Source organism: Sarcophilus harrisii, chromosome 1, assembly GCF_902635505.1.
Source record: "Sarcophilus harrisii chromosome 1, mSarHar1.11, whole genome shotgun sequence".
NCBI lineage: Eukaryota > Metazoa > Chordata > Mammalia > Dasyuromorphia > Dasyuridae > Sarcophilus > Sarcophilus harrisii.
The window spans coordinates 710,152,614-710,178,491 of NC_045426.1; the positions used below are offsets into that span (position 1 = coordinate 710,152,614).

General features: G+C 52.3%; 1 protein-coding gene across 1 annotated transcript in view; it reads right to left on the reverse strand.

Moving 5' to 3' along the window:
* Positions 1–337: 337 nt before the first annotated feature.
* The window catches only part of GNB1L (G protein subunit beta 1 like), a 124,338-nt gene continuing 98,797 nt past the window's right edge, over positions 338–25,878 (reverse strand). The window contains exons 6-8 of the mRNA XM_023505348.2: positions 22,186–22,284; positions 16,606–16,821; positions 338–2,765 (exon numbers count right to left, since the gene is read on the reverse strand). Coding sequence (XP_023361116.1) covers positions 2,499–2,765; positions 16,606–16,821; positions 22,186–22,284 — 582 coding nt within the window. The 3' untranslated portion in view covers positions 338–2,498. The remainder of the gene's footprint in view (positions 2,766–16,605; positions 16,822–22,185; positions 22,285–25,878) is intronic.

Below are 25,878 nucleotides of genomic sequence, written 5' to 3' on the forward strand. Positions count from 1 at the left end.
CTGCTCAGGCTTGTGCATCTTGGAGATTCTGTGACTGGGACTGCGGTTCGTTCCCCTCTGTGGCCATTGTCTTTCTTTGACTTGAATTCAAATGCTTCTGAGATAGGAGATTCTGGGCAAGTCCTTTAGCCTGTTTGCCTCAGTTTCCTTAAGAATAACACAAGGAAAATAACCCCTAAGCTTCCTGGGTTGTTCAGAGGATTAAATGAAGTATTGTAAAGTGCACAGCACATTGTCTAGCACAAGGTGGGTACTTAATAAATGCCTCCTTCCTTCCTCCCTTCTTGCTTCTTTCTTTCTCTTCCCTCCCTCCTTTCTTTCCTTCTTCCCTCTCTCCCTCCTTCCCTTCCTTCTTTCCTGTTACAGGAATATACATACAAGGGACTTGAGTTCCCTTGTATCTAAATCTAAATCCCTTGTATCGAATCTAAACTCCCAAAGATGGTGGGAGGATTTTGTCCCGACTCGAAGCTCTCTCATGGAATCTTAGACAAGATTACAGCCTAAGTGCATCTTGATGGCGGTCCTTGATCTATGGGGGAAGTCCTGACATTCACAGGGATCCCGAAGCTAGAGCACATCGTCCCTGCCCTCTGGCCTCCTGCACTTTCGGTGTGGGAGGGATACGAAGTCCTGCACAGGTTTGAGACCAATGATGATCCTGTGCTCACGGAGCCTGCTGGAGGATAACACGAGCACAGGGAATGAATACAGACCAGTGCATAAGCACACTGGAAAGGTAAGGACTGAGTCTGAGGCCGGATGATCTACTCCAAGGCCACTCTTCCATCTGAAATCCCTAGAAGAGCCTAGAATCCAGGCTTTCTGACTCCCCCTCAGGGATTCTCCAACTGCCCTTAGCTCCAGGAGCCTCCCTTGGTGTAGATAGCAGCCCTCGGGATGCCTGTCATGGTGGCAGAAGCAACCTGTGCCTCAGTGGTCAGCCTTCTGAGCCTGCTACTCAAAGCGGAGCCAGCTCGTGGGGCCGTTAGGGGCTTGGATGCTTCACTGCCTGCTCCGGGAGCTTTAGCCCATGAGGAAATGAAAAATGTTCCAGGGAGCTTGTGCAGCTGAGAATGCCGGGAGTCTAGGGTTCCGAGGGTGTTCACAGTCCCAGGCTGTCTATCTGAATCGTCTTACTGTTGAAGAGAGCCACGTCTGTCAGAACTGATCATCTTATAATCTTGCTGTTGCCCTGGACAACGATCCCAACTTGGCTACCAAAGAACGTTGCACGTCAGGGGGACACCTGCTCTTGGATCTCCCGAGGGAGCCTCCTTAGGGAGGCAATGATGAGGCTCTCCGGGCAATGAGGGCTCCACCACAGAGGTCAGCCCTTTGGGTAGAGAAATGAGGCTCAGGGGAGGCCTTCCTAAGGCTGCTACGTCACAAAAGGCTCCTTTTTGAAAGGAAGAGTCCCCCAAGCCTGGCTTTGCCTAGAAGTGAATAATCAAGGTGGGACCCAAGACTTTTCTGCCGAGGAAAAACCAAGTGAAAAGCAAACACGTTTGCTTTTTTGTAAAATTTAATTTTTTTTCAATGAACAAAAATCGATCCCCTTGCCCTCCCACTTCTGCTGCCCCAGTAGGAAAAAAAAAGAAAAACCAAAAAGCCAGCCATTAAAACAGGCTGATGCACCGACTGCACAAAAGGTCCGTCAGCTCTTCTGGACATGGCGGCACCTTTCACCCCGAGACCCGTTTCAGCGGAGTCCCCGAGACTTCCCGTCGTTTCCCACGCTCTTGTCACTGTGTACGCTGTCTCCCTTCCATCTGTATCAGTCTATCCGAGCCTTCCAGGCTTCTCTGCAACCAGCACAATAGTGCTCCACCCCATCACACATCACGATTCATTCAGTCATCCCCCATGAGCCTTTGCACCTCATTTCTAGTTCTTTGCCACCAGAAAAGGAGCTGCTGCAGATATTGTTGTCCATTTGGATCCATTTCTGCTCCCCCGAGTGTGGGCCCGGTGGTGGTTATCATTGGAACAAAGATTTTCCTAACTTAGGAATTGCTTTCCAGAATGGGGGAACGAATCTATAGCCCCAACAGAGGTCCATTAAGGCCCCTGTTTTCCCATGGCCCCGAGAACATACATTATTTTCCTTCTTTGTCAGCTTTGCCAAACTGATGGATGTGACATGGTTGTTTTAGTTTGTAATTCTTTATTGGTAACTTGGAGCATCCCCCTGGATGGTTTGTCGCTTAGGAAATTGCTTCTCCTTCTACTTTGACCATTTAACCCCATGGGGAATGGCTTGTATTCTTAGACATTTCGTATTTTGGAAATGAGACACAGGAAAAAGAGCTTTCTCCACCAGACTGAGTGTCCTGTGGGACCTCACCTGGACATAAAGCATTTTATAAAGAGAAAAAGTAAGTGGTTGAGGCTGAATTCACCCCAGCTCTGCCAAACCGAGTCCAGCCCTGTCCATCGCTGCCCCTGGAGGCCCCTGTGGAGTCACTGATTAAGGGAGGGCCCACAAGGGGTTCTTCTCAGGGCTGGTTATACACTGACCACACGCTGATGCGCTGGTCCTTGGAGCCACTGGCCAGCAGCTGCTCGCTTGGCCGACCCGCATCAGAGAAGGCCACACAATGAACAGCTGCACTGTGGTAGTCCAGAACTGCCAGGGGCTTCAGCTGCTTCCAGCCAAACAGCCTAATGCGATGATCCCAGCCCGCCGTGGCCACTATCTTTCCGTCTGGCCGGATGGCGATGTCCGCTATTCCAGGATTGGTGAGCTCCTGAGTTCTGCAAACCTACAAAATTAAGGTGGAGAGGAAAGGATACATTGTGATCTGCCTGAAACGTTCCTGACAATAGGAAAAACCTTTGAGCAGGTCAGAGAAGGAGAGAGAAGGATAAAGAGGAAGAAGACATTAAAGGGAGGAGGAGGAAGAGGAGAGGAGGAAGAGAAAGGAGGGAGGAGGATAAAGAATGAAGAAGACAGAAAAGGGAGGAGGAGGAAGAAAAAGGGAGGAAGAAGAGAAAGGAGGGAAAAGGGTAAAGAGGAAGAAGACTGAGAAGGAAGGAGGAGGAAGAAGAGAGGAGGAAGAGAAAGGAGAGAGAAGGATAAAGAGGAAGAAAACAGAAAAGGCAGAAGGAGGAAGAAGAGAGAAGGAAGAGAAAGGAAGGAGAATGAGGCAGAGGAGGATAAGAGGAAGAAGATAGAGAAGGGAGGGGGAGGAAGAAAAAGAGAAGAGGAAGAGAAAAGAGGGAGGATGATAAAGAGGAAGAAGCCAGAGAAGGGAGGAGAAGGAAGAAGAAAGGAAGAAGAAGAGGGAGAAGGATAAAGAGGAAGAAGACAGAGAAGGGTGGAGGAAGAAGAAGAGGAAGAGAAGGAATTTGCAGCATGACCTTTTGTCTTTCTCCTAAAAATCACCCTCCTCATGACCCCACTATTTCCCATTCATCTTGATTCACAAGCTATACCCTGGCAGTGACGACTTCATCTGAAGACATGATAAAGAGGAAGAACCCAGAGAAGTATGGGAGGCGTATATAAACTGGGGCAAAGTAGAGTGAGCAGAAGCAAGGAGCTATCATACGTAATGACAAAAGAAAAAACATTCAAAGCTGAATGCTGTGTAATTATGGGATTGTTATAATGATCAAGCTTGTACCAAAAGAAGGAAGAAATGATATACTTCCTTTCCTTCTTTTTTTTTATTTTTTTTGGCTTTTGGCTGAGGCAATTGGGGTTAAGTGGCTTGCCCAGGGTCCCACAGGCAGGAAGTGTTAAGTGTCTGAGGCCAGATTTGAACTCAGGTTCTACTGACTTCAGGGCTGGTGCTCTACCCACTATAGCGCCCCCTAGCTGCCCCTTCCTTTCCCTCTTTGAAGAAGTGGGGGACTACAAGATGTGGAATACTGTCAAATCTGCTTGATTGTTAGAACTCCTTATTTTTCCTCTTTTTAACTCATTACACAGGATGATTCGGTGGCCAGGGAGAATACAGAAATGATGGAGATTTAAAAACAAACCAATAAATTAAACACAAAAGAGTTTTGTAAAAAGGGGGGCATTGAATGGGGTCACATGAATGTGATGCTCCATAAAACAACAGTTTAAAAGGTTTTCAAAGAATAGAGAGAAACCAGGCTTTGGCGTTAGTCTCCCCCAATTCCACACTGGAGGAAGAGTTGAAAACAGGGGCCTAAAAACAAGGTCTGGTCCAGGTATTCACATCCAGGAAGGCGCCACTTGCAGGTGGTTCCGATGGCAGGGGCCAAGGAGGCTAACTGGACTCTGCCTCCAGGCTGAGGGCCCACCTTGAAGGCTCCATCTCATAACAGAAGATGGCCGGCCCTGGGGGCTGTTGTTTGGACCAAACGGGACATTTGTAGAGGGCTTTCCAAAGGCGCCACATAAATGCTTGTTGCCCCTGTTCCCCAAGTCCCAATGCAACCAACATTAGCTTCAGACCCAGCTCCATCATCGTGGCCTGTCATTGTTCTGCAGCCTTAAGAAAACAGGCCCAGTCTGGCCAGCAGCAGCAGCGTGGCCTTCCCGCCTCAGGCGGGGGCCAAGTGAGCTAATCCCAGCTTTGTCCCCGAAAAGCCACAGTCTGGCACTGAGCGTCTCCACTCAATTTCTTAATCTACAGAAATGGGGCTGACAATGCCCACCTACTTCACAGGGATCTTGGGCGACTTAGCAAATTAACACCTGTGAAGTGCTTCAGAAATACGGAGCCCTGGATGGAGGGGAGGCCAGGAGGAAGCTGCTGTGTAATTAGGCAAAGCGCTGATCCTCCTGAAAGCTCCCAACCGCACAGCCCGGGAAGGGGGTGCGTGAAACGGTCCACTGATGTTCAGGAGAACATGTCACAGCACCACAAAAATGTCCAGTGTCTTGGGGTGAGGTGGGTGGGGCTCAGGGCTCTGGGAATCTCTGCTGACTGAGCCAGAGAGGGAACATGGTGTCTCTGTTGTCGTCCTCATCATTACCATCACCACCATCATCATCATCACTCATTATCATCACCATTATCACCATCATCACCATCATCAGCACCACTCATCATCAGCATCATCATCACCATTATCACCACAATCACCATCATCATCACCCTACCATCATCACCATCACCACAATCACCATCATCCCACCACCATCATCACCATCATTCTTAGTAATGGGGACCCTCAGAGAAGACCTTTATATGTGGGGTCTCGCCCTCCAAGGCTCATTGAGGAGAGGGGGATGAGGGAGCTTCCAGACACACCAGAAGACTCCAAGTACTTCAATTCTAAGTGTGATCAGGATGGTGCTCCCCTCCGCTGGGGGAGATTGCAACCCCTCCATGCCTAGACAGCTTAAGTTGCTGTAGCTGCCCTTGAGCTTCTCCCCCCTCCCTTCTTATTTATTCCAATTCTCCTTCATGAATCAGTGAAATATACAGAGCTTTGTGATCTTATCCAAGGCTTCTTTGTCTTAGATTTGCCGAGTGCTGAGGATCACCTAACTTCGCCCTCAGTTTCCTCATCCCAAAGGGAAGAGATCTTAAAATAGTATCTAAGACCCTTTCAGACAGACCCTTCTCTTCTCCCTGTTACTGTTCCCGCAGGGGTATGCCGCCCTCCCGGGCACCCAGGCTCCCAGCCCAGGGTCAGTTAACATGCATCCATTGCACGTTTCCTCTGGGTCGGTCACAGGGCAATCAGAGAAAGGCAAAAATACCCCCACCCCGTTGTCGTCCTCATCATCACCATCATTACCCCATCATCACCATCTCTGTGCGCAGGACCAGGCGTCCTAATGGAGGAGACGCTGCGTAAAAATCCAGCCACCCACAAGAGATATACAGGGCGGACGCCAGATCTTGTCCCTTCTCTCTTCCCAACATCCCTCATGGCCGCTCCCCACCCCACAGGATGGCCTCCCTCACCTCACACCAAACCGCTGCAGTAACCTTTCAAAATGCCATTGTCTTTTCAATTCAGAATCCTCCCTTATCTCCCCTTCCCTCACCCACTGAGAGGGAAAAACTAAGTCTTACTAACATGCACAGTCATGCAAAACAAAGGGCAGCTCCAACTTCTATGTTCTCAGCTCCCTCCCAGCTCTGGCTCCCCCTGTTCTAAGCCCCCTCCCAGTCCTGACATTCCCTGTTCTAAGGCCCCTCCCTCACTGATTAATCCTGTGAACAACTACCACATAGCATCTCCCAACCAGTGCTGAGCTAGGCCCAGGGGATAAGGAGATCACATCAGCAAGTCCACGGACACGCACAGAAGGCATAAATAAAGTGAATAACTACCCCCAGGTACAAAGGATTTAAATCTAAGGTAGCAGAGAGGGAGAGGGGAGGAGGGGGTCCTTCCAGGCCTGGGAGACGGCTGAAGAGGGCTAGGGGGAAGGTCCACAGGGAGGAGGAAGCCACTTTGGCCACATCCCAGAGTGTGGGAAGGAAAGTCATGTCCAATAAGGCTGGAACTTGTGAGAATTTTAAGTGGAGTTTACCTGGGATCGAAAGGGGAGCTCTGGAGCTGAGTGGGGGAGCTCCGTGGGCAGCTCTGCTCTTACAGAAATGTGGAGGAACTGGAGAAGGGAGAGACCTGAGACAGAGGGACCAAAGGGGAGGGCAGGAGATGACCGGAGACTTGCAGATACAGAAAGGGGGCGGAGGCAGGAGAAACAGTTGGCGTTTGTGTTATTGTGGGTCATCCATGCTCAGAAGGCTGCTGGTGCCCGGTGAGCCCTTGTGGCTCTTCCTCTTCCACCCCCAGTATGCCCAAAATTAATGTGGGTCAATCATGGCACTCACACATTCAATAAAAATGTCGTCGATTTAGTCATCCGAGTCAGGAAGACAGATCCTAGCCCTGGAGGGTCTCATGTCTGTGACCTCCCATAGGGTCACCTGGAGGGGGGTGTCCTCCCTCCATCCGGGGGGCCCTCCTCCTCCTCTCCCAACGCCTCAAGATGGCCAGGGGAGAAATCATGAGATCACATAGATTGTAGGCCTGATCCCGACTGGATGCACTCCATCCTGCTGAGGAGGGCGAGAAATCCCTCTCACCATCCCGTCCGCCCTTCCCAACAGAGCAGACACAAGGGCACCGAGCAGGGAGTGAGCGCCCGAGTTTGAGGAGGGTCAGCACTGGAGACCCGTCCCTGGGGGGAATGAACAAGATCCTTTGGCTTTGTGTTGGTATCCTCCAGGCCCCTTCCCATAGTGCCTAGGTGGGAAGTAAATGCCCAATATGGTGGTTGGTTGGTTGATTCCTTGGTGGTATCCAGAGCTCTCTCCTGTCTGTGGCGGGAGGAGGAGGAAGAGGATTGGAACTGGAAGGGAAGGGATGGGAAATCAGTCCAGGAGCCAGTTAGGAGAAGATGCAAAGAAGGCCAATGGAACAGCCTGGGGACCCAGCCTGGACTTCTGGGGATGCTTTCCACAGCTTGGATGGCGTGCTCCTCTGCGTGCAGCCGATACCGTGCTGGGAGGGAGCGAACGTGGGGTGCAGCTGCACAGGACCCCAACCAGCCTGACGAGGCAGAAGCCCGGCTCACTGGCCCTCAGCGGGGAAATGGAAATCTTACACTTGGGCTAAAAGACTGAAGAGAAGGGAAGCAAGTCTGAGCGGTGCCTGCTGGGTCCGGCCTCAGGAATTAGGAGGGGCTGGGAGGTCCGGCCCATCAGAGCACAGAATCCGGCTGCGGGCACGGTGCTCCGGGCAGGGCTGGGCAGCCTCGAGGGGCAGCAGAAGGCCTGGAGCCTGTGCTGACCATGCCACCGGGTTACAAGAACTGGGAACTGGCCCACTCTGGAGAAGAGGCCTGGGCAGAAGTGCCCCAAAGCCCTGGGAGGGCCCACTCTGGAACCCCCCAGTCTGCTAGGAAGCGGGAGGAGCCCCTTTACAGGTCATGATTCTAGGAACGCGGATTCCTGCCTGCCTCGCTGGGTGCATCCATGGCCTCCAGGCCCAGCTGTTGGGCCTCCCAGGCTTGCTGTGAACCCACCTTTGGACTGGAGCCCTCCTAGTTCTGTGAAACTTGAATTACTTATTCATGTATTTATTTTTAAACTGACCATCTTGCTCTAAGTAAGAAAAGTACAGCGTGTTATTTCTGCTTTGCAGCAAGCGACACTGAAGGCCACAGAGGTCGGACGGGCCCTGTCTCTGGTCACCTGGGGCCAGCGTGGGCTTGGACAGGAGCGCCTGACCGAGGCTGCTGGGGCAGGCTGGGGGAAGGCGTCAGGATCCCCGGAGAACCAAATATCCAGATGAAAATAAATCTGAGCATTATTTAAGGGTCGTGAGCATTGCCACAAGTACGGAAGGGGAAGGAACAGGGTCTGGCCACCACCTGTACTTGACTGTTCCATCTCAGCTTTCTTTCCTTCGAAAGCAAACTGCTGTTGAAAAGCAGCTGACGAGGGGCTCATCATCCGAGTGAGCAGCCGCTTGGGACATGTCGGTGCCCCAGTCTGCCCGCATCCCAACCGGGAGGCAGGAGCTTGCGGTGGGATAACGGAGCCGAGGAGGGCACGGAGGCGAGAGCAGGGCTGTTATCTCTCTGAGAGCCAGTCCAGGGAGGCCGAGCCACAATGGAGGGGAAGGGGTCACCGAGTGGCTTTCAAACTCAAGCATTACCTCAGGTACTCGGAATGTACAGTAATGAGGACGCCCATCTGGTTTGGATTTACGAGCGCACTCGCAGAAAAAGAAAAAAATCCTCTGCGCCTTTTGCTGTTTCTCCCTCCTTCTCGAGGTTGAGACCCATTTCTTCTTGTGTGATCTTTAAAGACATCCAGGGCTGAAAGACTCCACAAGGTGGGTCTGAGCTGCACACTCTGGGGGTCCCCAAAGAACCCCACAGAGCTGGGTGGGGAGCACGCTCTCGCTCCAAGAGCTCAGGAGAGGACGTCCACGATCTCCTCCTCCTTTCATCAGGGCAGAGAACGGCCTCCTCATACCCCCTCCCTCCAAGTCCATGAGACACGCTGGAACCTCGCCTTTGATTCCTGTACTTATTTCACGGATACTGGTGCCACAGGCAAGCTGTTCGTCTGTTATCCTTCACTATTTAAAACAATAAGTTCCAATTCCTTTTGTTTTTACATCACAATTATTTGTAGAAATATTCTCCTTTCCTCCCTTACAACAAGAGCTAAGTAAAAAACATATCCAACAGGGACGGGCAGCATTCTGTTGAGGAGAGAGAATGGCTAACTGTTGGGGAACCTTCAGGTCATTGATGATTTTTCCATTGCTTGGAATTCAGTCGTCTTTCTCTTTCCATTTACGCCATCGTAGTCACCACACATAACCGTTCTTATGGTTCTGCTTATTTGAGTCCGTATCAATTCGTGCAAATTTTCTGATGTATACCTGTGATTCCTTACTCTTGGCTGCACGACCAGTTTATCTCATTTCCAGTAAGCTTGTGTGTCTTGATGAGGCCTAATTCACAGAAATCTATTTCCTCTCTCTCCTATCCCATCAGAGGAAAAAAGTGCAAATTCCTAGTAATAAATATGCACAGTGCAGGAAAATAAATCCCCTCATTGGCCATGTTTTAAAAAAAATACACATCTCTTCTGGAGACTGAATCCATCACCTTTCTGTTGGGATGTGGGCAGTAAGTTTGATAATTTGTCCTCTGGAATAGTGGTTGTTCACGGCTGATCATGGTTCCTATGGCCTTTTAAAATTGTTTATCTAAATTGCTGTTGTACCATATGATTTGGTTCTGAGTCTATCTGGTTCTAATCCCATCTTCATTAGTTTATAAATGTCTCCAAAATGATTTCCTTTTACAATGATGATGCTATAGAATAAGTTGTTTTTCTGGGTTTCCTTATTTCATTCTGCATCAATTAATAACATTTTTCCATGTCTCCCTATAATAATTTATTTCCTCCTTTCCTCTTTTTTTTGAGCTACATTTATTTATTTTCTCAATAAAATTATATTTTTCCATTTTCAAAGTTCATTTTTGTAAGATTTTATATTTCAATTTTTTTCTTCCTTTCTCCTTTTTCTTTCCCCAAGACAGCAAACAATCGGATATGGGTTATACATGTACAAGCTTTTTAAACATATTTCTATATTTGTCATGCTACCCAAATTAAAAATCAGACCCACAAGGAAAAAACCATAAGGAAAAAAAGCAAGCAAACAGTCAAAAGGTGAAAATACTCTGCTTCGATCCACATTCAGTCTCCACATTTTCCATCCCAAGTCTACTGATTTCCTCATTTCTTACAGCACATTCCTACCTCCCCATCTGATGGACATCCCCTTAAGTTTCCATTTTTGCCACCACATAAAGAGTTACTAAATGCTTTTTTATTCTTAACTTTTGGAAAGAGGGAAACCTAGTAGTGGTAGTTGGGCCAAAAGGCCTACACCTTTCAGTAACTTTTTGTGTTTGTGTCCAATTTGTGTTCTAGAATGTTTGTACCAATTAATTAACAGTCCCCCCCTAACGATTCATCAGCATACTTCTTTTTCCACAGCCCCTCCAATATATGTCATTTCTCCTTTTCTCTCATCTTTGCCAATGTGATGGGTATAGGAACCTCAAAAGTGCTTTCTCTAATTATGTTTCTTTAATTATTTTACATTTCTCTAATTAATGATTAGGGAAATTTTTTCACATGGCAATAATAGTGTCCATTTGGGTTTCTTCTCCTGAAGATTATCTGTTTGTATTCTTTGACTATTTATCAATTGGGAATTGTTCTTATTCCTAAAACTGGAATCAGCTCCTTATATATCTTGGCAATGAGACCTTTATTAGAAAAACTTAGAGCAAAAAAATCTTTTCAGTAAGTTGTTTGGCTCTTAATATTAATTTGATTGAATATGTTTGTGCAGAACTCTTCATTTTTATAATTAATAATAATTATTATTAAATTAAAATTATCCAGTTTTTCTTTTGTGATCCTCTCTTTTCTTCTCCCCATAAATATGGTAAATAATTCTCCCCCCCAGCCCCGTTTCTCTAATTTGTTTATGATGTGACCTTTTAAATCTCGCTCATGTATCCATTTGGTCTCATCTTGTATATGGTGTGAAGCTATTAGCCTAAATCTAGTTACTTCCACAATACCATACAATTTTTGAAAACCAAGAGCTAGCTTTATATTTTACAGAGATACCCTAGGATCTTTTCCAGGGCAGCTGAGGGGCACCACAGTAAGTGGATACAGCCCTGGGCTCCTCTTCCTGAGCTCAAATCTGGCCAGGGATGCTAGCTCTGTGACCCTGGGCAGGTTACTTCACCCTGCCTGCCTCAGTTTCCTCATCTGTAAAATGAGCTGGAGAAGGAAATGGTAAGCCACTTCAGTATCAACTGAACAACAAAATCCTGTCCAAAAAAGTCAGAATCGAGACAAGAGATGCTCGTTGCCATCCCTTTCACTTGATGTAGTGCTAGAGATGCTGCTACTGCGATAAGACATGAAAAAGAAGCTCAGGGGAGGCCACCAGCAAGAGGGAAGAAGTCATCTATCTCTGTGCCAAGGATGAACTTGCAGAACCTTGGGGAATCAAGTAAAAAGAAAAGAGCACATAAAAGCATTCTGCACAAATCATCAGAATTCCCGTCAATAAAACACAGCAGGAAAAGGAGCTTCAGAATGAATCAATCTACCTAAAAGAGCCAGACAATAGCTACATAAATAGAACCACAAGCCACATTTTTCAGAAATAAAGTCGGACCTGAATAATGGAGAAGGCACGAACTCCTCCTGGGAAGGATGAGTAGGGATAATAACAAGGACGACCGACCTGAATGCATTTACACCATCGCAGCCACACCGATCTGCTACCGGAGGATGACTTTGCGGATTTATTGGGGATTGGGAGGGGAGGGGTGTGTGGAGGGGTGTGTTTTCAGCCACAGCAAATCATCTGAAGAAAAATGGCATCTAAAGAGATGGGCGCTAAGAGCTGCAGACATTTTGGGAACTCTTCTAGTCTCCTTTCCAGTTTGGGGTCCATCTGCCCAAGAAGCAGCAGGGGGGGGAGGGGGAGCCCGGCGCGAGACAGACTGTTAAGGCGGCAGGCAGACGCTCCTTCCCCAAAGGCCGGGCCTTCCTCAAACTTAAAACAGAGTACACTCGCCTGGAGGTGGGCTCTGCCTGACATTGAATTAAGATGCACGGGATCAGCTTTCCTCGTTTCTCTTGTTCAGGCCTCTCCTGGAGATCACCGTGCAGTGAGATGACCCCACTGCCTGCTAACGGGGGGCCCCCACCGCCTTCCCCCTTTAATGTTCCCCAATGATGGCAGAGACCCCTCGCAAGGCCCATCCACATCTCTGACAAGACTCTGCTTTGGCCCTTCTGTTTTAACTTTTAAATTCATTAATACATTAAAACTTTAGCTCGGCACTAGAACGTGCGCTATAAATTTAAGGTTTAAGTCCGAGCAGCTGTTGGTCCCCACTTCAAGCTGGTGCGAGAGGGAAAAGCGGACCACGCTGAGCAAAGGGGTGCATGCGGGCGCAGCAGTGGGGGCTTCTTTTCCATGGGGAGGGGCCCAAAGGACTCCCTCTGAAGAAACAGCCTGAAACCCTAGTCCTTGGCTCCTCGGCATCATGGGGCTTAGACCTGGAGGGGTCTGAGGGGTCACGGACTCCAAAGCCTTCCTTTGGGATGAGGAGGCCAAGGGTGAGAAGGCTTAGCAGTGCCCATGCGGTACAGAGTCAGGCTGGAATTCAAACTCAGCTCCTTGGACCTCAAATCATTTATGTAGTTCCTACTGTGTGCCTGGCACCCTGTTGAGAATAATAGTAATGATAAGTAGCACTTATGTAGTGCCTACTATGTGTCTGGCACTGTGCTGAGAATAACAAAACAATAACCAGCATTTATGTAGTGCCTACTGTGTGCCAGGCACCCTGCTGAGACTAACAATAATGATAACCAGCATTTACATAGTGCTTACTGTGTGCCCAGCACTGTGCTGAGAATGACAGTAATGATAACCAATATTTACATAGTGCCTACCATGTGCCAGGCACTTTAATAATAACAACAAACATTTCTATAGTGTTGTTGATGGGCCAGGCACTTTACAAATACTTAGCTCATCTGATCCACACGACAAGCCTGGGATCATCCCATTTTACAGACGAGGAAGCTGAGGCAGCCAGCACTAAAGCGATTTGCCTGGAACGTTTGGTCAGGAGTGTCTGAGATAGCAGTGGCCTGCACCGCAGAGCAGGACTCCAGGGACTGGCCACCCGCTGTCTCGTGCCCTTCATGACTCCCATGTTAGAATCCCTGTCCAGGTTAATTCCATTTGCTTCCACCTATGCTTCTCCTTGGAAGACTCCACCATGTGTGAAAGGAGACACAGTATGGACAAGGTACTACTGAGTGACCATCCATGGTGGGGATCAGGAAGGCTCATGGGGGAGGCTATTGGGCAGGAAGGGCCGTGGCCCTCCAGCTCTGATGGGCCGGCTCCCCTACATGTGCCCGGGGTGCACAGTTGGGAGAGGAGCTTCAGCCCTGCCTTTGCCCCTCACCTTGCAGGATGGCCCTGGCCACAGATGCCTTACTTATGAAATAAGAGTGGCAGTCTGCCTGAGGAGAGTGTTCCCAGGAGGGGGAAACATGTGATGTCATCCACACCCCAAATTCCCAGGTCAAGACAGCCCCTCCCCCAGTGCAGCCCAGCTGCCTCTAAGCTGCTTCTGGAGTGCTGAGGGGTCCCACAGTCAGGCTCTTCCCGGCCCGAAGGCTAGCTCCCCTCCCCTTTTTTCTTCCTTTCCTTCCCAGGATCCCCTGTGCAGTCCTGCTGCCCAACTGTCAGAGAAAGCCCTTCTACAGCCACCAAAGTCCTTCTCCACCATATATGAAATACATGGAAAAAATATTTATCAAAACTTGCCCAGGCTGGGACTGGGACAGAGCGTAACTGCTTTGTCCATGAGGGGGCGGGGGCCCTGGGGGGCCTGGGTCTAACCTAATTAGTAACTACAGACATACTTTAACTGGAGAAAATGGCATTAATACGGATGCATTTCTGCAGGGCCGTTCTTGTGGACCAATGCCATTGGCCTATTTCTATGAGAAGGCCATATCCTAAACTTCCAGGGGGATGTTGTCCCCAAAGACCCGTCCTACTGTGGCTGCCTCTGGCTGCAGGAGCCCTGTCCAGAACAGGTGGACATCCTCTGTCTGGCCAGACCACTGAGAGTCGTGAGAACGGACACCGGGAGGGCTGGCGAGCAGAGAGGTCACATGGCCTGCTTGGTCTGTTCTGGCTTGGCCAAGGCCAGATCATGTGGGCAAAGCACCCGGCATATAGCAGGGGCTCGATAAATGCTTATTCCTTCCTGTTTCCCAGCTGAACATATTTCTTCTTTCCTTGTCCTTCCCTACCCTCTTTCCTCCTCCCCCATCTTTCTCCTTACCTAGCAGGTAAGCTAAACCTGCCAGGACTCACACCAGGTACCTGCCCAGGAGGGGGCCAGGGTGGAGACAGTCTCCTCCAATGACTAGCTGTCTAACCCCTTTCTTTGAACCTGTTTCCCTCATAAATTATGTGGATTTATTTTGTATCCTGCAACTTTGCTAAAGTTGTGAATTATTTCTAATAGCTTTTTAGTAGAATCTCTGTGGTTCTCTAAGAATACTATTATATCATCTGCAAAGAGTAATAATTTAATTTCCTCATTACCTACTCAAATTCCTTTAATCTCTTTCTCAACTCTTATTGCCAAAGCTAGCATTGCTAATACAATATCAAATAATCATGGTGATGAGTAGGCAACATTGTTTCACTCCTGATATTAATGGAAATGGTTCCAGTTTATCCCCATTACATATGATGCTTACTGACAGTTTTAAATAGATGCTCCTGACTATTTTAAGGAAAAGTCCATTTATTCCTATACTGTCAAGTGTTTTTAATAGGAATGGGTGATCCTTGCCTGTGCTGTAGAGGTGGAAGCTTTATAGCTGCCGAAAGGATGGAAGGAAGGCAGGAAGGAAGGAAGAAAGGGAGGAAGGGAGGAAGGAAGGAAGGGAGGGAGGGAAGGAGGAAGGAAGGAAGGAAGGAAGGAAGGAAGGAGGAAGGAAGGAGGAAGGAAGGAAGGAAGGAAGGGAAGGAGGGAGGGAAGAAGGAAAGGAGGGAGGAAGGAAACAGGACTGCTCTTGATTGATTCCTTTTGCCCAAAGGGCCCAGGGCTCCTCCACCTTAGCCCCTTGCAGGAAAGCTCAGGGAAGATGGTCCACAGTCAAGACCCACTTAGGGCCCTTTGCGGTTCCCCTTCTAAAGGAAGAAACAGCTGGGGGCGGGCAGGAGGCCTTATTTGGGGGCAGCGGGAGACCTAGGAGCACACTCTGGGAATGAGGGGCTTCTAGAGTGAGGAAGAAGATCCAAGGTCAGGCTGGGCCCGAGGGACGAGGCCGCGCCCCTGCCACCAACGGCTGGTCCCAGGGAGCAGGGGGGAGCCTTCCTGCCCGACCCTTCGCCCGTGGCTGAGCTGCCTGTGGAATCCCTCAGGGCTTCCTCTCCTTCTGAAGCAAAGCCCCCTCTGTGGAGCCCTGACAGGGGCTCTTTTTTCAGGGTGGTACTGGAGCTCCATTCTGCTCCTCGAGGACAAGGAGTTCGGTCTGAAGGAGCTTCCAGACCCATTTCCCAAAGAGAGGATGGAAATCCTTCCGCCCTAGGGACAGAAGGCCCTGAGGGCCCAATGCAGCCCTTCCTTTCAGAGAGGAGGGTCCGAGGCTGAGACAGATGGAACGACAGACCATGGTGAAGGCAAAGAGCCACAATCCCAGGCTGGGCCCTCAGAGTCCAGCCTGCAGGTCTGGAGCTCACTTGTTTTTATTCCTCTCCTAATCACCCCTCCCCATACAGAATTAACATGGCACCCCATCCCTGTACTAATGCTTCCACTAGCTAGCTGGAATCCCACCACCTCTCCCCCTGACCTTTAATTTTCAGGAGAAAAAAGGCTTTGTATGCTGGGGGTGGAGGGGATGAGCCCCCAAAGGCCTTGGGGCCCACATTAAGCTCCAGCTCCAGGCCTCCACAGTGGCCACTGGACAGACACTGCAAACACCCCCTGAGGTTGTGGGAACCCCCCAGGTGCATTCTGAGCCTCTCTTTGGGAAAGCCTCCCCAGCCGTTATTTTAGGAAGAGTTTCCACAACAAAGGCAGGAGCCCCACAGGCTTCCCACATCCCGTTCCTGAGGGTTCCCATCAGCCCCCGTGACCAGGCCTTGGCCCTCAGTCACCTGGGTATTCTCCCAGGATGCATCCCAGCGTCCTCTCCCGGCCCTCCCCACCAACTGGCCAGCCTGTTCCTGCCTGCACCGACTCCCCCATTGATAAGCGCTCGGAGGGGCCGGGATGGCTTCTCATTGACGGCCCTTTTTTAGACATACAGGACACGGCCTGAGAAAAAATCCAAACCATGTGAACGGCTGGGGGGAGGGGGACGTCCTGGCCCTCCCTCCCACCCGCCCCAGACGCTGCAGACAAGCCCCCTGTACCCAAGTACCCTGTGATTAATTAGCTGGGGGTCTGCAGCGATTCCTCTCCATGGCTAAATATTTTTTCAGCCTATCAGACTGTTAGTGCAGAGCGGGATAAATGACACAGGGCCCAGTGCTCCTGACCTTCAGGTTCTGCTGCTCATCCAGGCTCCAGACGCGGAGCGCCTTCTCCGAGGAGCCCGACAGCCCCTTGGCCTTTCTTGGGTCAAAGCCCAGGCTCATGACTGGCTCCTGGTGGCAGGAAAGGCGGCTCAGTGCCCTCCTCTCGGCGACGTTCCACAGCATCAGCGAGCCGTCTTCATACCCGACCAGGAGGAGTGGGCAGGGGCCGCAGGCGGGCTGTGGGGACATGGGGAGTCAGCGCCTTCCCTCCTTCCCCTGAGAACCACCCCCAGCCAGCCCAGCCGCTCCCCAAGGGCTGAAGGAGGCCTGGGCCTCCGGGCCCGGCCCAGGATCCTCCTCCCCAGGGCTCCCAATGAGCACCTTGGGCTCGACGCCTCCCTCTGTGCCCACAATTCTGGGAGGCCCAGCTGCATGAGCACAACCCCCTTTCACAGAGAGGGAAACAGAGGCTCGATCCACCAACCCACAAGCACTCAGGAAAGCCCCTACTGTGTGCCAGGTCCAAAGCTCAAACAGGGATCCTGAGGTAAATGAGTGGCCAGAGCCAAAAAGAGAGGGGCGCTGGCGCTGAGTCGGGGGCTCTCCCCACTTCCCAGGTGACTTCTCGAGCCCCGCCCCCAGTTTGTCCAGTACTTTCTCCATCCCGGGAGTCCCGTACCACTGATACAAAGCCCAGGGCCTGCACATCTGGCGGGGGGCTCCGAGCCGCCGCTCCTCCTGGGCTGGGGGTATTTTTCTGCCCTCTCTTTCCCCAGCCTCCAGAACGCCATTTATCTCGCTGCCCCACGCACTTACCTGTTTAATCTCGCCGGCTGAGAAAAGTTGCCAGCTTTCCCCCAGTGAAAAATGAAATTTCTGTGCTTTGTCAACCTCCCCGCTGAAACCCCCTCCCCCTCCGGGAGAGCCGGCTTCGTTACCCAGAGCTAACGGGCTTGGAATCCTGCCGCAGCCAATCCTGGCGGGGGTGATTAATGGGGTCACGGGTCAGAGGGCCGGCACCCCGGGCAGACACCTAATTTATTTAAACCTCCGAAATAACTCCGCAAGAAGAACGTTCCCGGATCACATGTCACGCGGAGGAAAGGATTCATCATTCCCCCGGCAAAAAGAGTGATGAGCCTGACCTTGGTCACCGGTTATGGGAGGAGGCGATGGCTGGGGCGGGCGCTCCTCGTGGGCACGGGAGACTCCCGGCCCCGGTGCGGCAGCCACCCTGCTGGGCTCCCTTCTAAGGAGAACCCGCCCAGAGTTTTATGGAGGGACATCTCCCCTCACCCAGGGCGGTTTCCGAGGGCCCGGCCTTCATGGTCCGGCTTGGGAACCTGTGAGCCTGGCCCAGCCTGGCGCTCCCTCTGGGGGGGTAGACTTGGTGGGATGGTCTCAGGGTCGGGTCAGCAACGGGTTGGGGACAGGGAAAGGTCAGGGCAGAAGTGTGGCAGCCCCTCCCCTGCCTGCTCCGGGGACCACCGTCTTCCATCGAGCCAGAAAAGACTGACTTGCTTTATCCTAGGGCTGGATGTTGGGCACGGGCAACAGGAAGCAGAAGCAGCCCCGCCCCCACCCTCCTGGGAAGCTGTTGAATGCATCCCCCGCTCTGACCAGGAGCCACCCCAGACTCATGGGGAGCCTCTGCTGGGGGCTGGGCCCAGGCCGGGCCAGCTCCAGGCCCAGTGAGGTGCATGGGGGAGACCCTGGGCACGTGCCAGGTCGAGGGTGGACACGGTGGGCATCTGGGCCTTCGTCACAAGCTGCCTGAAGTTCGTGCTCCTCCGCCACACTCACACTCACACTCACACACTCACACTCACATACTCACACCCACCAGCTCTCTGTCCGAGGCCTGGGCACTCTCTCCCTTCCCCACCCTCCTGTAGGATGCGGCCCGGCCCCCATCTTCATGCAGCCTCCTTGGGCCCCTCCCCACAAGGCCGACGGCCAGCCGCGTGTGCCCCGTTCGGGTGTGCTCAGTTTGCATGCACGTGGCGCAGACGTGGGCGGGGGCTGCCCTCCGGTTTAGCACCGACTCCACACGCAGCGGGTCTCATCTCCATTCCCGGTGCCCAGGAGGCAGCTGGACAAAGAGCAGACGCCTGACCAGTGCCCAGCGGCCGACAGAGCCTCATCGCCTGGAAAGTCTGCCATTCCCTCCCATGGGGAGTGCATGCTCTTCAGGGGTGTCTTTGCCTGCAGGTCGGGGGGGAGTCCTGTGGTTCTCTGGGAGGAGCAAGAGAGCAGCCGTCGAGCCTCTTCTGAATGACACTTTCACGGCAGCTTCTGACGCTGAACCCCTGGGCCCCAGGCCCCAGCATGGCCCCCTGTAAGATGCAGGGATGAACAAGGTGGCCTCTGCAGCCCTTCCGACCCGACTGATGCTCCGGGGAAGGGGTGTGTGTGGGGGTGGATGAGACTTTGAGGAGTCTCTGTGCCTCGGTTTCCTCCCCTGTAAGATGCAGAGACGGAGCAGACCCTGCTGGCTCTTGGGGCCTGCTGCTTATTTCCCTGAATTCTGAACCCTGCACACACTGGCTTCTGCTCGCTCTGCTCTGGGTCCTTGGGTTCAAGTCCGTCTTTGCAGCAGCTCTTACTTCTCCACCTTCCTTCCAGATCCTGGGGCTCGGGGCCTGATGAGTTTTCTTCCAATGACCCTGATTTTGGTAGCTGAGCTTTCTGTGGAAAGCAATGATGGGCGTCCTTCACTGGGGACGTGGCTTTGCGACTTGACATCGATGACACGTTCTCTCCAGTCACAGACTGCGGGAGCAGCGGAAGGCGCCCAGGCTGAGCTGGTAATCGCCGAAGGGGAGGGGCGTCCCAAGAGCCGCGAGCCCCTTAGAGCCGTGAGCCTCTGAGAGCTGTGAGCCCCCAAGAGCCATGAGCCTCCGCCAGCCGACTTCCTCCACCGCGTCTCCCATGGGACTTGGCCCACTGCTTCCTCGCTGGGAGTCCTTCAGAGGGAGAAGTGAAGCCAGGAGCCTCCGGGTCTGGTTTCTCCCCCCACAGTGACATGCTCCTGGCCGAGGGGACATGAGAGGGAAGAAGACCAGAGAAGGAGGGAATCCCTTCCAGAGAGCGCCAGGAAGCGCTGGAGCAAGGTCGGGGTCTGCGATTCGCCCAGAGAAGGTCACACCGGATCCACGGGCAGACCCATCCCTTTTCCTTGCTAAGCCCCAGAGGAGCCAATTTGTCTGGCTCCCAATGACACCCTCTTTCCATTGAGATCCTCAGCTGGATGTCTGCCAACAAGCTCCAATAACATGGGTTGGGAGACAATTCTCCTGCTACTGTGATGGAGGGGCTCCAGCTGAGGAGCTTGCCCACCGGCCAGGGGTCCAGGAGCCTAGGAGCCCAGGGGCCTAGAGGCCTAGACAGCCAGGAGCCCAGGAGCCTGGGAGCCTGGGAGCCCGGGAGCCCGGGAGCCCAGGAGCCCAGGAGCCCAATGGCCAAGAGCCCGGGAGCCCAGACAGGGCGGAGCAGCTCGGACAAGGGTCTGCCCGGCTGCCCACACTTCCGCTGCCTCTTCTACCCTGGGTCAGCACAAAGCCGCAAGCTAATGGTAATTCTTGGGTTTTTTCAGCTGGCGCCACCAGGACAGGTTGGGGGGAGTGGATGGTGAGAGGAGCATTCTTCAGTTGCTTCTTCTTCTGGCTGAAGTGATGGGAGATGCAGGGGGTGGCCCGGCTGGCTCTGTGGGGGAGTGGGCGAAAGGAGGGGCAGCTGCCCAGATGCCCCCACACCATGCAGGGGCCAAAGCCAAGGGGCCTGGGCCTCTACCACTCCTCGTGCCTCCTTCTGCCCTCTGACCCAGGTGAGGCATCCCACTCCTGGGGGTTCTGGAGGCAGCCTAGGCTCCCCCACCCACAAGCGGGGCAGAGAATGGCCTTGTCTTGGAGCCTGTCCCTGGGGCCACTGGGAAACTTATCCAGGCATGGACTCTGAACCTGGTCCCGGGCCCTGGGGACCCGGCTCACATCCAGGGGAGCTACTGCAAGGGGTGAAGGGGCTGTGGGAGAAAAGGCAGCCAGTGTAGACAGCTTTGTCACAGAGAGGCTGAGAGGAAGATGCAGGATACATGGGCGGGGGTGATGGTAAGGCCCGGGGGGCTTTTCTAAGAATGGGGGAGGCCTGGCCATGTTTGCAAGGAGCAGAAGGATGAGGAAGAGACTGGAAGTTGAGAGAGAGAGAGAGAGAGAGAGAGAGAGAGAGAGAGAGAGAGAGAGAGAGAGAGAAAAGAGAAAAGAAGAAATGAGTGAGAAGAGGAGCATGGGGTCAAGTGGAGGAGAGGAGTTCGCCTCGGCAAAGGAGGGTCCCCTGTTTGTCAGAGACGGGGGAAGGGGGGGAGCATGTGAAGTTAGAAGAAGAGAAAGGCGGAGGAGCAGCCTTCCTTAAGGAGCCCAGGCTGTCCCAGGAAAGTCGGGGGTGAGGCCTTCAGCCAGAGCCACGGGGGAGTCGTGACAGGCTTGCGGAGGGAAGACGAGTTCTACAATGGCTTCTCCGGGCCGAGATGGGGAATGGGCTCGCAGGAGTACAAGGCGGGCTGAGGACGTGGCCTGGGAGACTCCCTAGCTCAGGATCAGGCCCGGGGGACCTGGGGGGACAGTGAGGGATCCAGGGCTGGGACCATCAGCCTGGATATGACGGATCCCCCAAGGGGGCCAGGCCTGGCTCCACGCGGTGTTTCTGTGGCTGAGACGGAGCCGGGGCTGGGGCAGTTGTGTGGCTGCAGCCCCGGGGCTGATTGAGGAGGCAGCAGGGGATGGGGGGGGGGGGCAGGAAGGCCTTCCTCTCCTCGGCCCTGCTTCAGGCTTCGTTACTGCAGAAGGCTCGGGGAAGGCGTCAGACAGCCCAGCGCCGAGGGGGCGGATTCTCCAGGCAGATGATGGAGCCCGGACAGGCTTGGACGATGGAGTCCCTTTACAAGATGAAACTCCTGAGGATGAGTCTGGAGGTCTCCGGGACTGGAATGAGACGGAGCTCCAAGATCCAAAGGGCCCGAGCTCTGGCCGCGTGGAGGAGGGTTCAGGACAGGAGACGGGCCCAGTGTCGGGCACCGAGGGAGGAGACACGTACGGGAACAGCAGAGAACAGGGCCCTTCACCCATGGGCACTCACCGAAGGGAGGGACCAACAGGACCGCTGGGGGTGGGGGCGACTGTGTGTGTGTGGCCTGCTCTGTGCTCCCCTGGGAGCAGTCTCAGAGGGGCAGAATTCAGCCCCAAATAAAAAGCAACTGGAAAAAGGGAGGGAACCACCCCGGGCACTGCCCACTGGCCTGGCAGCAGGCACCCATCATGGCTGGCTGCCCTTTCTTGGTGATGGAGTAGAGGGTTCTGGATCCTGGGGTTCCAGGCTGCCTGGGGTGCGAGTGAGGGGGAGAGCGCCTTGTGGACGTGAGAGGGAGGAGCCCTTCGGGTACGGAGCTCGGCCCCTTGTGCGCCGAGTGGGGGCCCGGGGGCCTCTGGCCTCCCCAAGCCCACAGTGCCCTGCCCCGGCGCTGGGCGGCGCCCCCTGCAGGGGAGGCCTGCCGGGAGTCAGAGAGCCTGACTCAGAGGCCCGGGTTTCACAAGCGCGGCCGCTGCTTACCTGCCACAGCTCCAGGCACATGGGCATGCCCGCCTTGGCACCGGCCGCTGGCTTCAAGGTACAGACTGACGTCTTGGACGGCATGTCCAAAACCCGAACCTGACAGGGAGAAAACAAGCGCGTTTGGACCGGCTCCAAGTCCCAGGCGTTGCTGTGCAAACAGGAGGCGTTTTAAGGTGATTAGCCAAGGCTGGGGCAGGCGCCCTCTCCCTCTTGGCGCGCAGCTCTGGAAACGAGCTTAATTGGGCCTGGCGCAGGGGCCCGGGCCCGGCCCTGCTCTGGGAGTGACCCCCGGCCCCTGAGCTCAGAGCCACGGCCGCCCTGGCTTCAGCCTGGCCTCCGGCCTCCGCTCCAGCTCCTGCTGGGCTCCTTCACCCGAGACGGGCAGGACGGAGGGCAGAGCCCCGGCCCCACAGCTCTCTCCCTGCACGGTTCTAGGGGAAAGGGGAGGCTGGTCCGGGCATCTCCCCCGAATCCTTGGTGCCCTGGCTCGGCTGTGCTGGTGCCCGGTGCCCAGGCAGAGCCCTGTGGTTCAAATAATCCCTTCTCACAGGGAAGATTAATGGGTGAAACTTTCCCCCTCAGTTATGTGTTCTTTCTGAAAATAAGTTTTCTTTAAACAGTTAAGTGTGTGTGTGTACATGAACATACCCACAGACACACACACACATACACACTCACACACACTCACACTCACACACTCATCACTACACGTGGCCGGCCTGGACCTCGGACTTGGGAGGGACCCTGATGACTAGTACCGGCCCCCCCACCGTGGCCTTGGCCCGGGAGTCTCTGGGGAAGGGGGGTCCGGGGAAGCCTCTCTCCTCTCCCCCTTTCCCTGCACTCCAACCCTGGTGATGTCTGCCCGCTGCTTTGTTACACCCCCTGCAGCTGCTCGGGCCCCGGAGGCTGCTGTAGGGCCTTTCCAGGCTTTGTCAATGGATCCTCAAACTGCACAAACCTTCAGTCTTTCCCCTTTCTGGTCATCTTCCCTGAATGAGGGCCAGGGGTCAGCTCTGCCCGACTCGGCCTCCCCTCCGTCCAATGGAACCAGAGCAATGTCTTCCAGGTCTCCCTCCCAGAGAAGAAGGGAGGCCGAGCACTGCCTGAACCTTCATCTCACCGGACCAGGCTCAAACAGGGGGTGTCCTACTGGGTCTGGTACAGAAATCCACCTCACTCCGTAGGAAAACAGGAGGGGAAAGGGGAGAGGAAAGGGGCAGGGGCCACAAAGGGGGGAGGTGGTCAGAAGCAGGACAGCTCCAGCTCCTCTCTCAGGGGCCTCCTTGGTCACAGCCTCCCTTCCCGGTCTCCCACCCATATCACTTTGCCTCAGTCTGGGCAGGGCTTCTGAGGCTTTTCTGAGACATTCTTCCCACCATAACATCCATCTCCCACCCCGGTACGGCCTTTTCTGTCAACAGATACCCCTTAACATCACTCATTGTTTGTCACCACAGACCTCCTGGCCCACACAGGTCCTCTTCCTCTTTCTGGATCCTGGGGCTGGGCCTGGGAGGGATTTCATGAGGAGGCACAGCTCCATGTTGCCTCTCAGAAAGGCTGTTCACAACTCCACCAACAATGCATGTGTGCACCTGCTTTTCCACAGCCCTCCAGCTCCTGTCACTTCCCCTTTTTGTCAACTTTGCCAATCTCATGGAGGTGGGGGGGACTTAAAAATCTCTAATTATTAAGGATTTGAGGCATTTTCCCCCAGAGGAAGCTAAAAGGAAAAGCAGACACTGGATCTAGAGTTGGGAAGACTGATTCAGATCTGAGTCCAGATTCTTCTTGGCTACTTGCACAGTCCCTGAATCTCTGTTTTTCTGTTTCCTCATCTGTAAAATGGAGAGAATAATAGCACCTTCCTTTCAGAATTGTTGTGAGGATCAAAAGTGACCATTGTAAAGAGCTTAACACAGTGCCTGGTACATAGGAAGTACTATATAAATGTAACTGGCTGCTGCAGCTACTGCAACCATCACCACCACTACTGCTGCTGCTGCTACTATTATACTACTACTATTAGTACTATAATGACTACTACTATAACTACTACTACTATTGCTACCACTCCTACTCCTACTCCTACTACTATAACTACTATTACTATTGCTGCTACTACTACTATTACGACTACTACTACTACTACTACTACTACTATCACTACTACTACTACTACAATTACTACTAGTACTACTGCTACTGTTACTACACTACTACTATTACTATAACTACTACTGCTATTACTACTATTACTATAACTACTACTACTATCACTATTACTACTACTATTACTATCACTACTATTACTACTACAATTACTACTATTATTACTACTACTACAACTACTACTACTACTACTACTACTACTACCATTACTACTAGTTATACTGCTACTATTACTACACTACTACTACTATAACTATTAGTACTACTACTACTATAACTACTACTACTATAATACTACGATTACTATGACTACTACTACTACTACTGTTACTACACTCCTACTACTACTATAACTACTACTACTATTACTATTAGTACTACTACTACTATAATACTACGATTACTATGACTACTACTACTACTACTATTACTATCACTACTACTACTACTATTACTACTACTACTACTACACTACTGCCCCTGCTGTTACTACTACCACTCCTCCTGCTGCTGCTGCTGCTGCTACTACTATAGTACTACTATTGTTACTACTACTACCACTGCTACTATACTGCTGCTGCTACTCTATTATATTACTGATAGTGCTGCTGTTGTTACATGGCTGAAGAGCTTTGATTTCTTCCTTAGAAAATTGCCTGGTCATATTTTTGGATCATTTATCTATTAGGAAACAGCTTTTATTCCTGTAAAGTTGAATTAGTTCTTTCTCAATATGTCTTAGAAATTAGATCCTCATTAGAGAAACTTGCTGCAGATTTTTTCCCAGTTCCCCATTCCCCTCCTCATTTTAGCTGCATTGATTTTATCTGTGCAACACTTAAAATTTTAGATACTCAGAACTCTCCGTTTTATCTGGTGCCATCTTCTATCACTTGTTTGGTCATGAACTTTTTCCCCAGCCATAGATCTGAAAGAGAACGTTCTCCTCGCTTCTCTAATTTGCTTATGATGTCACCCTTTATATTTAAGTCATATATCCATTATTTTGGTGTGACCCATGGTTCTTAAAGCCTCTGCCAGAAAGCACAGGCTCTGGCACGTCCTAAGAAACTGGAAAGGCTTCAGCTTTTGGCTTGGAAACGGTTTGTGTGCCTGTCACGAAGACCAGCCTAGGATGGAGACATATATCACTTCACTGGCCACAGTGATTCATGCAGCTGCCACTTGGACAGGCAGGGGTTGATACCTGCAGCCGTGGAGGGCCTGCCCACGCTGAAGAAATCACAGCTATTTTGGGGAACGACAGAAAGAATAGCCCCCACATCACCCTAGGGTTTTAACGATGTCACCTCCTCCTCAAACTCAGTTTGTATGAAACCCGAGTTTTGTCCGTGAAGCATCTTTGTGATACACGGGAATACACAGACACGTGTTGGGGCTGCGCCTCTAACAGCCTTTGCTCTGCAGGGTGAATTGGAATATTTATGGGATCACCAAATGTGAGAGCTGGCGGGGACCTCAATCCAGCCCAACCCAGGGCCAGAGGGCCCCTGC